General features: G+C 36.1%; 1 protein-coding gene across 1 annotated transcript; it reads left to right on the top strand.

The window, feature by feature from the left end:
• The first annotated feature begins 7,877 nt into the window (after nucleotides 1-7,877).
• LOC111637475 lies at nucleotides 7,878-8,979 on the top strand. The gene has a single exon (XM_023382971.1). The coding sequence runs from the start codon at nucleotides 8,069-8,071 to the stop codon at nucleotides 8,843-8,845; it is 777 nt and encodes a 258-aa protein (XP_023238739.1). The 5' UTR covers nucleotides 7,878-8,068; the 3' UTR covers nucleotides 8,846-8,979.
• Nucleotides 8,980-15,915: the final 6,936 nt, after the last annotated feature.

Here is a 15,915-nt window from a genome sequence, read left to right as displayed (position 1 = left end):
CTAAAAACACCAAAATAAATATTTTACAAACACTAAATAATACATTAGCTTACAAATTTATGTAATAACTAATTTTAAGTAACTGATTTTGGCATTGTTATTTTGTCAATTTAAAGTTAATATTGCCAAGTAATTAATACTAATAGTATGCAATTATTATTATTCTAATTATTAATCCTGAATACAGCTACATCATAGATTTTCATTATATTAATATAGATATGATTTTAGCTTAATTCTACAGTATTAAATTTGAATTCAATTAAGTATTCAATCATAACAGAAATCTGTATTCTATTATGTTAATATAAAATGCATTATGTAAAAATTGGACATAGTTCTCAATTAAGTATTCAATAATATTTATATTAAATAAATGATATATAAAATATATCAGAAATAAAAATTTACTAGAAAAATTAATGTGATGTAATAATTCATTTAAATTTTAATGAATTTAGTGTTTTTATATTATTTTAATCACATATAGATAACCCATGATGGTGTGTATCCTGCAAAAAATTGCTAGGATGGAAATAAACCTTTTCACATAACTACCACACTATATATCTTGTTCCTCCTAAGTAGTCATTGAAATTTAGTGCTTACCATCGCAAACATCAAAACATTGTTTTTCTATTACATTTCATTATAGATGTAATTATAAATAAGTAAAATTAAAAACAGAATAGCAAGAGAGAGGAGCTGCTCCTAAACTTCATATGAAAGACAAAACAACAAAAATTTTTTTAATCATATTGCTTTTATTTATTAAATCCCAATAATAATATGGTAATAAATGTTAACATAAACACAAAGAATTATATAGAAAATAATTTTAATATTGACAATATCCAATGATATAAATTTGAGTATCTATTTGGCTCTTATTTGCTGTGCAAACTCTAAGTTAAGTTTGAATAGACATTTGCTAGATAAAGCAAAAGTAGAATGCAAAAAATATTTATTTTTGTTTAGAAATCTGATTTCTACTGCCATTTTGCAAAACAAAAACAGTGAAATAAGCAATCATGTGAACTATGGCAAATGTTAAAACAGTATGGCTGGTATTTTATTTTTTAAGCATTATTTCATTTATTCAACAAAAAAAAATTAAAAAATTAATTATAATAATTACAAGAATATAATTAAAGTACATTCTTCATAGCTGTCTTGTTTAAAAATCTCACTTTCTTATTTGAGAAATTATGAACTTTTCCACTAACATTATTTGTTAATGGAAAAGTTAAACATGTTAACATGCAATTAACAATTTACAAAACAGAAAATTTGCCAGAAATAATGTCATTGCTGATGGAGTATCCAATTCATCCTGCTTTGTGCCAGCAATTTACTCTCTGTACTGAGCTTAAAATTAAGACATTAAAATTATTTTTTAATTTTTTTCAAAAACAAAAACTGAGCTATACAATAAAAAAAAAATTCTCTCTCTTGCAGTCCACTTGTTCAAAGAAAAATGTGCTTCCTGATATGATGAAGATTCATAGATTGTAATGTAAAACCATCCAATTGGATGCTTTGTTTACTTATCTCAAATTTCAAATTGGTAGAGACATAGGAAGAAAGAAAAATGACAGTTTGGGAAGAAAAGTATGTGAATCTTGATTGGTAATCAGGATTCACACACTCATTGGCAATTCTCACCAAGAGGAGTCACTGTCAAGTATAGTTACAGATCTGCTTAATATAGGGTTGCATGAGAATTGTCTATGTGAACTGTTGGTAGATTATATGAAGAATTTGTAACCAGATGGCTATTAGACAGTTAGCAGTGTATACTCATGTAAACTTTAGTAATTAATATTAATAAAAACTAGTAAAGAAGTCAGGATAACAATTATATTTTTTAAATTTTACAAGAAAAATAATTGAAGAAACAAATTCAAAGAATGTAAGATATAATAATTTTATAAAAATTAATAAAATTAATTTACAGTACAGTGATGCCTTGATTTACGAGTTTAATTTGTTCCATGTCAGAACTCATAACTCAAACTGCTCATATGTCAAATCAATTTTCCCCATTGAAATGAATTGAAATGCCATTAATCTGTTCCAAACCCCCCAAAACACTGCAATTTTTTTGTTACATGTTTTTAAATAAGAAAAATGTACTTATAAATAACAAATATTGTATAAAAACACAATAGAATGTACTACAATAAACTGGTTTTGTGGATTTTGTTGCATAGATAAACAAAGAAAGGATAAAAAATTTGAGAAATGAGAGACGATGATGTCACACATAACATGGAAGGGAACTAATGCCTACATCAGTCGATCATGTGTTTTTCTATAAGCTAGCCTGTTAGACATTGGAAGAATAATGAAAATGACAAAATTATGGCAGTTTTCCATCTTCTTTTCCTTAATCTATGGTTTGCTGCTCCAACTAGTGTGGGGTATTAAGCTGGCATATAACTTGTATTTTAGCTCTCAAGTTAAAACAAAAAATTGACTGAGAGATGGCTTGTATCTCAAAAAAACTCACAAGTTGGGACACTCATAAATTAAGGTACTACTGTATATGCTTGTGATTTAGCCACTTCCAAAGAAAAATTTTTTCTTACATGTTTTACATATTCAGATGGATAAGAGTCTGTAATAAAAGATTGATTTAGCTGTAAGACTGTTTGTTGAAGAAAGATCGTGGCTGTATGTCATATTTTTGTATAATTTTAATTTATATTCTATATCTTTTAATCCTATTCATCTTTCCAATTTCCTTTGTTCTATTGTTTTCGAACTTCAAAGAAATCCTGACTCACCCTTTTCTCCACCAGGGTGTGGGAAGCGAACAATAGGCTACAGTAAGGCTAGAGGGCAAAACCTGAATTTGAGTCAACATTCTTTGACCAGACACGGAGAAAGAAAGACGTGTACCAGCAAGGCTCGTGAGTTTGGAGATTGACAAGCCTTAGGGAGCAACTATGCAGACGCAAGCGAGCGAATTTTCCGAGCGAGTGAGAATATGTGGTGAGAAGAGGCGAGACGCGATAAATATCGAAACCTGTCAGATATGTGCAAGAACCAGAAATTCACTCTCGCCAGCGTTATTTCTCGCTTCTCGTTTGTGCATGGTTTTCCTTTGCGAAAACTAAATCACTCACAACCTCTCACTCGTTCTAAATTCGCGTCTGCATAGTCGCACCGTTAGAGTGAGAGATCCAGGAGAAAATTAAGTAGCCAGACCTGGAGGTAAATCCCTCAGAGAAGTTACAATTCTGGAGAAAAAAAGGAGAAAAGAACTTACGAGTAACTTGGAAGTCGGACCGAGGATTTACATTGAGATATTCACCAAGAAATTGGGTACCCCTGTCTGATCAATCCTTCTTACTTCCCCTTCTATCTATCTGCCTTCTAATTAGTTTTAAATATTCTAAAAATATTAATTGTTCTATAATTAAAAGATTTTCATACTTCTTATGATGCTTTGAATGTGTTTTGATATTTTTCTACTTTAAAACTATTTTGTCAGTTGAATTATTTAGTATTTTTTTACAGTTAATTAATCATTTACTGCTGCTATTTCATATTAGTTTGTCAACAAAATCATTTCATCAATTCACAATCTTATTTCATATCATTTTATTATTTGAAATAAACAAATTATTTCAGTAGTGATATTTCATCACTTTCCAATTTTTGATGTTGATATGGTATTTTTACAAGGATATGAGTAGACTCTTTATTCTAAAGTTTGAAATTTCATAAATTACTTACCAATGTCTTTTGCAGGATTGTGAAATCTTTCTGTAAATTCTCTATAATCAATTAATCCATCATGATTTGGCTCACAGCAATTCATCAAGTATGTAATTTCTTCACTATAATTAATAATTTAATCATATTAAATATTCTTCTTATTAACATATTAATTATAAATAAGGTCAGGTGAGGTAACTGTGCCTTTACATAATATCTCATCAGCCAATCAAAATTAAGCTAATACCAATACATTAATTTGTAGCATATAAGTACAGGTTAAGATGGTAATCAAGCTGGTTTCAACTTTATGATTGCAACAGTTGTTTGAAAAATGTATATAAATTTGATTTTTTCTGACAGAGTCAGGTACAATAATTTTTGTATTTAAAATCCAGTATTTTTGATTTTAATATACAATATTTAGATGAATATTGTCTAATGATAAGTGCAAACTAGAGCAACTGTAAAGTTGTGAAGTATTTTGTCCACATGTTTTGTCATAACAGACTAGGATACATTTATCCCATGATCCTTGGAGTAAATTCAACCCCTTTATGTTCTATAAAAGCTAAATCTTCTATCATAAACTGGAATCTTTATAAATTATATATTAAAAAAACACACTTTTTTGTGTGTTTTCAGCACTTCTTTATAGTTCTAACAAAAGCCTGTAAATCAAGCCGAAAATGTTTGTTAGAACTATAAAGAAGTGCTGGAAACGTATGGAAAGGTGTGTTTTTTATATATAAGTTCTATAAAAGCACCATACTAGCAGTTGATTACATTGTCATTGCAAAGTTTCCAATAAAAGTCAAGTGTTTGACATTATGTTGGACAAGTTGTCATTATTGACTTTAATAAACACAGAGTAAAGTTTATGTACCTTGTCAAGAAGAAATCTAGGAGGAAACACATGCTTTCCCTACATTTCTTCTTGGAAAGATGATTTTTTATGTCCAGATGTGGAAGACTAAAATGCCATTTCTCTCTAAGGGTAAGTCCTATGTGGCAGCATCCAGCAACCACGAGTGGAAAGAATCTTTGTACACACTTCCAACTCATGAGTGACTTCTGTCTAGAGTGGACATGTGTTGTTCAAAAAATGGTGACAAGAAAACTTCATCGAAGGCTTGCTATGGAAAATATGACAAGCATTAAAATGTTAAATTTGAAAGGTACATGTTATCACTAACTAGATACACAACAAATATAAAGAATGTTCATAGAATAAATTTAAAGACAGTTTTATTTTTAAAATGTTACATTTACAAAATTAGAAATTATTCCTCAACACCAACAAATCAGAAATTATTAAATTATGTAAAAATTATTAAAATATATACAGTACAACATGTATACACAATTTATTTGTCATTCTGTTTTCATTCATTTACAAAATCAGCCATTTTATTCTTTGGAAGAGTGAGTAGTGGAAGCAGCGATCAAACTTACTTGGTAGCTGCTTCCTGCACACTAAATGTGGTTACTCCAGACATGCACATTTGCTAGAATCAGTTTGTCTGCTCTGCTTGGAAGTGCATTCATGTCTGCGGTCACTGGATGCTACCACATATGATGTCTAAGACATAGTCAAGCCATGTTGAAAGACATCATTTAATTATTTTTTGCTGCAATTTCAGATTTTAGTATAACCTGGAGTAAGGTGCTTCAAAAGTAGTTCTAGACTATCTTTTCAAAAGAAAGTTACTCTCATGCAATTTAATCTTGTCTTGTAAATCACTTTAACATTTTTATTGTAATTAGGGTTCTAAATTACAGTAAATAAACTGATTTTACTGCTGCTAATTAACATGCCATTGTTACTTCATTTGCTATGGGCCCCAATTACTATGAAGTGTACTGATACAAATTAAAGATTACTGTCACAGCTTTGGCACACTTGTCTTGGCATTTGATTTTTTGGATCTTCCTAGCTATTACAGTAAAGAGTATACTTAACTCCACTAGGGAGGGTAAGTGCACCTCCAATATTCTCTTTAAAAAAAATACTTTGCTTAACAAATAACATTCACTTGAGTATGTGATATTACAAGCTGTTGCTATCGAACCAGGTAAATTAATCTAGCAATTGGGCATTTTGAAATCAGGTCATCTTTAATCTGTCTCACTGGCTAAAACTTACAAACTCCAGAACTGTGGGTGTACTTACCCAACCTGACCTCATTTAAGGTGATTCGGAAAGTATCAATAGAACTTAAGGAATTGATTCTATGGTGCATTTGAAGCAGGAGCATATCCAAAGATGGTGCTTTTGGTGCTGCAGCACCTCCACTGATACTAAAGCATCAGTTTTGTTACTTTAAATAAAAATAAATATATTGATAACAACTCTTATTGCATGACTTCAATTTTACATAAGCACTACACTGTTTTTACATTTAAACTCAAATACTTTTAAATATACAACCCATGTTCATATGGGATTTTTTCCTCCAAATATACCATAGAATCAGCTAAGTCCTATTGATACATTCTGAATCACCTTGTATAAATATAATATATTTTTTAATTATTTAATATATTTAAACTATATAAACAATTTTTTAACACACAAAATGATTTTAGTACAAATGTTTCATATTTAAAACTTTTATTTATACAAATAAGTTTATATAACATTGTTTACTTTCCAATAAAATTCTATTCTTAATTATGAAATGGTTTTTCAATTTTTATAATATATTAGTAGATTTATATCAATATCTCAAAGCCCAATGTTTTAATCATAAGCCAAATGACTGCCATATTTTAATCAAGCTACTTTACCACTACTATTAACAATTAAATTCTGAGTAATTTGGTATTAACCTCTAGTATCAAATTACTCAGAATTTAATTATTAATAGTAGTAGTAAAGTAGGTCACTTAAAATACAATTGTTTGTCATATAAATAGATTTACTGAAGATAGATTGAAAATAAATTCAAAAACATTAAAATATGTCAAGAATAAAATTTGGGACTTTACCAATGTTTGTACCTATTTAATTTTCATTTTAAATATTAAATCTTTAAAATCTTATTATTAAATCTTTAGTATCAAAATTTAGAACTTATGATGTTAGTTATAAGATACATTATCATATTTACAAATCCTAACAGGATTTTCTGATTACACCTACAAGAAAATCATTTATTAAAAATTTAAGCTTACGGAGTGTATATTTTTTGTTGTTCCATTGCTTTTTGGAAATCTTTTGGCGTAATCCATCCAATTCCTTTCTTATCAATTTCCTTTCAAAAATAAAATTTTATACAATAAATAATTATTATTAAAATAAATAAATTAATGATCTAAATGATTTTCAAACCAAACAAAACAGGGAGGAGATTGTATTCACCATTTAAGTGTAGAGTAGTATATAAGTAGTTAAACAAACAAAGCTAAAAGAAATATGTGATTTTTTTTTCTGTTAAAGATTGTTTAAAAAAGTAGAAATATTTTTGGGGCCAAAAGAGTAAAAAAAGGAGCCATTTGATGCAAAGTAGCCAAATCTAGCATCACTGTATGCATCTGATATGCAAACTAACATGTGTTTGCATGGGACTGTATCCATTTAAAGGAGTGGACATCCTTAAACTTTAACCCTTATTTTCTGTTGAGTGAGTATAGTAGAATGGTCTAAAATCAAATGTTTGAAGTGCTCTACAATCAGAAGTTGAACCTGTCTTTGCTTACTAAGAGAAGAAAATCTATTCTACTCAAAATGGAACATTTATTACAGTACATACCACTTTGCTTTTTACACTTTTCAACATGAATAATAAAATCATTATTGGATATATTATTATTTCTTGGGGGTTATGAAAGTAATTTATAGTTCAATTTAACAAATTCTGGTAAAACTTTTGTTTGCTTTTCATGTGAAAATTAACATTGTGACAATGGCATTTTGCTAGGGAAATGGCAAAATTTGCTTTAACATGAGAATTCACTTTATGTTTGCTTTAAGGTGAGTTGACTGTATAACAAAATAGCTAATAAAAACATAAAACAGTTAATAAAAAGTTTAGAAAAATATAATCATATATACATAAACATACAGTCATAATAAATATAAATATAATCTGAGGAAATATTTATGTATTTCAAAACATTTTTATACAGTATTTTATATNACCGCGCTTATTCGACCTGCCACGACACAGTTCAGGTGTGTTCGACAAGAGCTCCGCTACTTACGACTAAACAAAGGATTGTAGTGCCAATCGACCATCGTCCACGTTGGTGCCTACATTGGTGACCCGAACATTAAAACTCATCGAATTTACAAATTTCGCCTGGAGAACAGAAATATTTTACCAGGTACGTGAAAACAATGAGTCAACCCGTGGTCGGCCACGTGGCCGTCAAGCCACCGCCATTTTGGACCGAGAGCCCAGCACTTTGGTTCGCCCAGTTGGAGAGCCAATTCGTCCTCGCGAACATATCCAACGATGAAACGAAATACAGCCATGTAGTCGCGAGTTTATCGGAACGTATGGCTACCGAAGTTCAAGACATTTTGGCCGCTCCTCCGAATACCGACAAATACAAAACGATTAAACGGGCACTGATCGACCGCTTGTCCCAGTCCGAAGCCCAACGCCTCGAAAAGCTTATACGTACCAAAGAGCTCGGCGACCGCACACCATCGCAATTTCTTCGACGCCTAAGAACTCTCGCAGGTCATACGGTTACCGAGGATCTACTCAGAAGTATTTGGTTGTCCCGTCTTCCCACCGATATACAGAAGATACTAACCGTATCCGAGGGCACACTCGAATCTCTCGCTAAGATCGCCGACCGCCTTAGCGAATTGTACCCCTCGACATCGAATATCTCCGCCACGTCTACGGCCTCTGCCACGGCCGATCCCAGAATCGCCGCGCTCGAAGTGCAAATCTCCGAACTCTCAAAACAAATTTCCGAGATGTCACGACAATATGGCCGTTCTCCACCTCGCCGCCGTTCCTCGAGCCGTGGAAGACTCGGTCGACGCTCCCCACCTAACACCTTCCCGAACAATATCTGCTGGTACCACGCAAAATTCGGCGCGAATGCCCGACGCTGCCGACCACCTTGTTCGATGGGAAACGAGAACGGGAGTCAGTAGAGACGGCGACTGATTCCAAAAATTTAAGCCGTCGCTTATTTCATCACGGATCGTACGTCCAAAGTCGCATTCTTAATCGACACTGGCGCCGATGTCTCCGTTTATCCTGCTTCACGCCTTCCAAAACGCTGTGTAGAAGACTATCAACTCTTCGCAGCGAACGGCACAGCAATCAAGACATACGGCTACGCAACAATCACGCCAGACTTCTCTCTTCGACGAAACTTTACATGGCGATTCATTGTAGCCGACGTCACACAACCATTGATCGGTGCCGATTTTTTATCACATTATGGACTTCTCCCAGACCTTCGCAGCAAACGTCTCATCGACTCGACAACGAAGCTGGTCAGCCATGGACATATCCTCAGCGTCNGCGACCGCACGCCATCGCAATTCCTTCGACGCTTAAGAACTCTCGCAGGTCATACGGTTACGGAGGACCTACTCAGAAGCATTTGGTTGTCCCGTCTTCCCACCGATATGCAGAAGATACTAACTGTATCCGAGGGCACACTCGAATCTCTCGCTAAGATCGCCGACCGCCTTAGCGAATTGTACCCCTCGACATCGAATATCTCCGCCACGTCTACGGCCTCTGCCACGGCCGATCCCAGAATCGCCGCGCTCGAAGCGCAAATCTCCGAACTCTCAAAACAAATTTCCGAGATGTCACGACAATATGGCCGTTCTCCACCTCGCCGCCGTTCCTCGAGCCGTGGAAGACTCGGTCGACGCTCCCCACCTAACACCTTCCCGAACAATATCTGCTGGTACCACGCAAAATTCGGCGCGAATGCCCGACGCTGCCGACCACCTTGTTCGATGGGAAACGAGAACGGGAGTCAGTAGAGACGGCGACTGATTCCAAAAACTTAAGCCGTCGCTTATTCATCACAGATCGTACGTCCAAAGTCGCATTCTTAATCGACACTGGCGCCGATGTCTCCGTTTATCCAGCTTCACGCCTTCCAAAACGCTGTGTAGAAGACTATCAACTCTTCGCAGCGAACGGCACAGCAATCAAGACATACGGCTACGCAACAATCACGCCAGACTTCTCTCTTCGACGAAACTTTACATGGCGATTCATTGTAGCTGACGTCACACAACCATTGATCGGTGCCGATTTTTTATCACATTATGGACTTCTCCCAGACCTTCGCAGCAAACGTCTCATCGACTCGACAACGAAGCTGGTCAGCCATGGACATATCCTCAGCGTCACTGCACCGTCAGTACGAACTATTGCCGGCAATTCTCCTTATCATCGACTACTGAGCGAGTTTCCCGAGATAACACGTCCATCTCCAACCATCGCACCCGTCCGACACTCCACCGTCCATCATATTATCACGACGCCTGGACAACCAGTGCGCTGCAAACCCCGGCGACTTGCGCCGGACAAATACATTCTGGCTAAGCGCGAGTTTGAATTCATGCTCGCTCAAGGGATCTGCCGACCGTCCACCAGCAGTTGGTCATCGCCATTACACCTCGTCCCAAAGAAGAACGACCAGTGGCGACCCTGCGGTGACTACCGTCTACTCAACGCACGAACTGTACCCGACCGTTATCCTGTTCCTCACATAGAGGACTTCGCATCCACTCTTCACGGTTGTGGGTACTTCTCAACCGTCGACCTTGTCCGTGCTTTCCACCACATCCCTATAGCTCCAGAGGATATCCCTAAAACGGCCGTCACCACACCGTTTGGACTATACGAGTTCAACTTCATGTCTTTTGGTTTGTGTAACGCTGCGCAAACATTCCAGCGCTTCATGGACGAAGTTACTCGTGACCACGAATTTTGCTACGTCTTCATCGATGACATACTTATAGCGTCCCGAAACGAAACCGAACATCTGCAGCACCTACGCAAGTTATTTACCAGACTTCGTGACTATGGTGTTGTAATCAACGCATCCAAATGCGTATTCGGAAAGCAAGAAGTACAATTCCTCGGGTACCTGGTCAACCCAAAAGGAATCCACCCACTTCCACAAAAAGTCAAGGCAATTATCGAGTTCGCTAGACCAACTACCGTCCGTGATCTACACCGATTTCTGGGACTAGTAAATTTCTATCGCCGCTTCATACGCAATGCAGTTCTCATCACTTCAGAATTCAACAAACTGCTTCAGGGCAACCCGAGTCCGAAAGATCACCTCGAGTGGACCTCCAATGCCAACAGTGCTTTCCGCAACGTAAAGAACGCCGTTGCCAATGCCGCACTCCTAGCCCACCCGTCACGAAACGCGCATCTCTCCTAATGGTTGATGCATCATCCACCGCCGTAGGGGCATCCCTACAGCAGAGGATCGACGGGCACTGGCAGCCGTTAGCATTTTTCAGCCAGAAACTATCTGAATCACAGAAAAAGTGGTCCGCCTACGACCGGGAGCTGTACGCTGCCTACTCTGCCGTCAAGAAATTTAAACACATGCTCGAGGGAAGGCAGTTCACCCTATTCACCGACCACAAGCCGCTGACTTTTGCCCTGAAACAGAAACCTGAAAGGGCATCTCCCCGACAATTTCGCTATTTAGACTTCATATCACAATTCACCACAGACATCCGCCACGTCGAGGGTACAAACAACATCCCTGCAGATGCCTTGTCTCGAATAGAGCCTATCACACAGGCGATCGACTTCCGGGCACTCGCCTCCGCCCAAGAGTCCGACGACGAACTGGGACAGCTCCTCCGTTCCAATACAGGTCTCCAGCTTAAACGAATCACCATCCCGAACACCACGGCACAACTCTACTGCGACACATCCACGCTCAACGCTCGTCCCTTCGTCACCAAAGACTTCCGACAGCAGGCAATCGCCTCACTGCACGGGTTGTCACACCCCGGGGTGAGAGCCACATGTCGCCTCGTTAAGAAGTCCTTCGTGTGGCCCGACATCGAGCGTGACTGCAAAAAGTTCGTACGTAGCTGTATTGCGTGCCAGAAGAACAAGATCACCCGGCACACCGTCTCACCGACTGGATCATTCGCCCCGCCAAATCAGCGATTCGACCACGTCCACATTGACATCGTTGGACCGCTTCCGCCATCCAACGGCTTCACATATTGCCTCACGGCAATCGACCGTTTCTCCCGTTGGCCGGAAGCATTTCCTATGTCGGAGATCACAGCTGCCGCCGTAGCCAAAACATTTTTTGATGGCTGGATCGCTCGTTTCGGTGTTCCACAGCGGCTGACGACCGATCAGGGACGACAATTTGAGTCCCACCTGTTCAAAGCACTCACAGCGCTGACAGGTACGTCGAGAATCCGCACCACCGCCTTTCACCCAGCCGCCAACGGAATTATCGAACGATTTCACCGGCAACTTAAGGCAGCGATCAAGTGCCACTCTGCTGACCGCTGGACGGACGACCTACCCATAGTGCTCCTGGGGGTCCGGACCGCGTACAAAGAAGACATCAACGCCACCGCAGCCGAGCTGGTCTACGGACAAACGCTGCGCTTGCCCGGAGAATTTTTTGTCAACAACAACGACAACACGGTAGACGCGTCCGATTTTGTCTCCGATCTCCGGGGCAGGATGCGACGACTACGTCCCGTCTCACCGCGCAAGCACGGCAACCACCAGACGTTTGTGTTCCGCGACCTACAGACCTGTTCCCACGTCTTCGTGCGCCACGACGCCATACGTAAACCTCTACAGCCCCCATACGATGGCCCGTTCCAAGTCCTCCAGCGCTCCGACAAAACGTTCAGGGTTAACATCAACGGCAAGGAGGTGACGGTTACTATCGACCGCCTCAAACCAGCCTTTGTCGCCGACCCTACAACTTCCGCCCCAACCAGCACGGAAGAGAGACCCCCACCACCAACGGACCTCGACGAGACCCAACCACCGGTCACAACCAGCTCTGGACGACGGGTACGCTTCAACCTGAAGTATCGTTGACACTTGCGGGGGAGTACTGAGGCGCTAACGCCTACAGTCGCCACCAGAGGGCCTCCCGTGGATGACGTGAGCGTTTCGTCAGACCACCGCGCTTATTCGACCTGCCACGACACAGTTCAGGTGTGTTCGACAAGAGCTCCGCTACTTACGACTAAACAAAGGATTGTAGTGCCAATCGACCATCGTCCACGTTGGTGCCTACAAAACTTATTCTCCTCCTCATTTCATACTGATCCCAAGACCCTTTCAAGTATAAAATTAATGTCTTTTGTTCTCTTGTTAGAGGATCTTTACACACTGCTCTACAACATATGACACGGATGAGGAACTAAGGTTCAAAACATCTACTGCATTACAACATGGTTATTTGGCTACCCCTCATTAATAAACTGGTACACCACCATACACTTCACAAGAACTATACTTATCAATATGAAGATGGCTTCATGGTTATTACTTATAATAAAGCAATGTTGAGCATTTATAAGGAAATTGACAAAGTGGCTAATGTCAGGATTATTTATAAAAGAAGTCCAACCATTTTTATATTAATTAGGAATGATAAGGATCCCATAGATGGGTACTAAACACTGGATGTATATGCTATTCCATTATATGACATTTGAGTGGACCACTGTTTAATACACACCAGAGTGCCTCATTTTAAAATTAGAAGAGCATGTACTGTACACGACCTCAGTAAGAAACAACCCAACACAGCACTTGCAACATACTCTTTGGATACATGTGCAGATTCATTTTGATAAGACACATCTATTATATAAGACATTGAATCCTGCACATCTGAAATATTTAGAAGTGCTTGAAATTTACAGGGCTCTTAGAAACCAAAAGATGATCAACTTTAGAGAGATGGATACACTTTCTACAGCATGGAAGATATGTTTTGAACTCCCTTAGGACTTCTGTGTTTATTACTGTATACCTGCTTACATGCAATTTAATTTTAAATTTACAGTATTTAATTTACCATGATAACACTATACCACTATGCAACTGTGTGTTTTGAACTACCTTGAATCTTTGTATTTAAATGTATTCAATTTTTTATGGAACAAAAAAGAAGAAAAAAATAAATTTTCTTTCTGTAGCTCTTGCTTTGCAAATGGGAGCCAGACATTAAATCTGAGATAAAACAAATAATTAACAAAATGAATAAAACTAAAAAATTTTTTGGTAGCTAGACAGAGAACAGGTGTTATATGTGTAAAATCTCTCTTTTTTTTGTAACTAATAAGGAAGAAACAAAAAAAAAGGTAATTAAAAACTTTGAAAATTCACAAATACCAAACAAAGTATTTTTTCACTAATTTTAAGCCACAACATTTTTATTTCTTTTCTCTTTAATTTGTCATACTTATCTTTACTTTTGGATTTTGTAGCTTAAATTTATTGTCTTGCATCAATGTACATAAAATTTTTCTTGCATTATTACTTGTAATGGTAGATATAACATACTTATAAATCCTATATGGCTTAAGTATTATATCCAAATCAATTCAGCATATTTTACATAATATAAAAAAGTCTTGTTTTTTCCCTCAAAGAAAAAAGCATTCTTGGTAAATATCTACCAAAAATACATTTAATTTTTCTCATACCTAATGGCATATATAACCTCAAGTGAGTACTGGAAATTAAGGATCTAGATGCATATAATTGTAGTGAAGCTTGAAAATAGTTTTTAAATAATTTTAAAACTTTTAAATAAATAAAATTTTTCTATCTTGACATTTTTAAAAATTATTTATTATTTTATTCCTGTCATAATTTTTAATTTGTTGCTATTTTTATTTAAAAATTTTAAAATTATATTTAGACTAATAATCAAAAACAGTGATTATCAATCAGGGCTGTGGAGTCAGAGTCAGAAGCATATTTGTTGTTAGAGAAGACAGAGTCAGTTAAAATTGACTGGCTCTGATTCCTATTTTTTTGTTATTATGTACTGAACTTTATATTAAGCTCCTAATAGAAGCATTAGTATCCTATCTTGCATTATAGAAGTCTCTTGTAATGCAAGATCTTATTTTATAATGATTCTCCTAAATCATGATGTTTCTTTGCATATTACTAATTACTGTTGATTTTCTTTTCAGAAATTTATATCTTAATTCATGTGTTAGCTAAATTTTTATTGTCAAAAAACCTGTACAAAATGGCTAAGAAGACTTGAGTTAAATCTAGTGTTTCTGAATACTTTACTGTAACCAAAGATGAAAAACATTTGGGTGTTAAGATGACAAGTGTAATAATGAAAAACTCTGTGGAAAAAATAAACACTTTTATTGATTTCAATTAGGATGCCTGATGATTCACTTAGTAGTGATGAAATTATAAGTTAATATACTTAAAGTATTATTAAAATTAAATTATTATTTAGAAAAAATCAGAGTTGAAGTCAGACCTATAATTGTATGAATCAGAGTTGAAGGTTTGATCTACTGACTTCACAACCCTGTTATCAATAAATTATAAAATTAAATTTAAAATTTTAATTTATTTAATTCCTTATAAAATGTAATTAAATAAAAAATATTTTATTCTATTCTATAAGAAAAACATATTTATGAATACTTATCTAGCTTGAGTTTCTTATTAAAATTAATTATATAAGAAATAATATAATTAATTTTAAAGTTTGTCTACCTGTATGTCTTCTTTTGAAAAATGATAACTATATTTCCATACATGGTTAATTTTAAAAATAACTTACATAACAGATAAAATTTCTTCATAAATAAATATATTATTTGACAATTTTCCATTAATTGAATTCTCTTAATAAAAATTTTCTTACCTGGAAATTGTTTGAAGTTGTTAATTCCTTCAATTTCAAGAACATATCAAAGAACTTGAGAATTAGCTAATGAGGATAAGTAATAGGAACAGAAAGGTAAGATGCAAGATAAAAAAAAACTTTGAGTGATGCTGCCTGCTGAACAGAGCCCAAATTGTGCATATTGAGCTGCATTTTTAAGCAATATATATTTTTATATACAATGCATATTTATATAAAAATTTACAGACATTAGAAAAGCTCACATTAATCTGTTTCATTATTTTAATAATACTAATGATCAAAATTATACTTTAATATTTCAAAAGTTTGATGTTTCCA

This window comes from Centruroides sculpturatus, unplaced genomic scaffold (assembly GCF_000671375.1).
Source record: "Centruroides sculpturatus isolate CEXI.00-Female unplaced genomic scaffold, Cexi_2.0 scaffold870, whole genome shotgun sequence".
Classification (NCBI taxonomy): domain Eukaryota; kingdom Metazoa; phylum Arthropoda; class Arachnida; order Scorpiones; family Buthidae; genus Centruroides; species Centruroides sculpturatus.
Note: the sequence above shows the minus strand (reverse complement) of the source record. Positions and strands in the feature narration are given on the sequence as shown.

Coding starts and splice junctions, on each gene's coding strand:
- LOC111637475 (XM_023382971.1), top strand. CDS start 8,069: ATGAGTCAACCCGTGGTCGGCCACGTGGCCGTCAAGCCACCGCCATTT.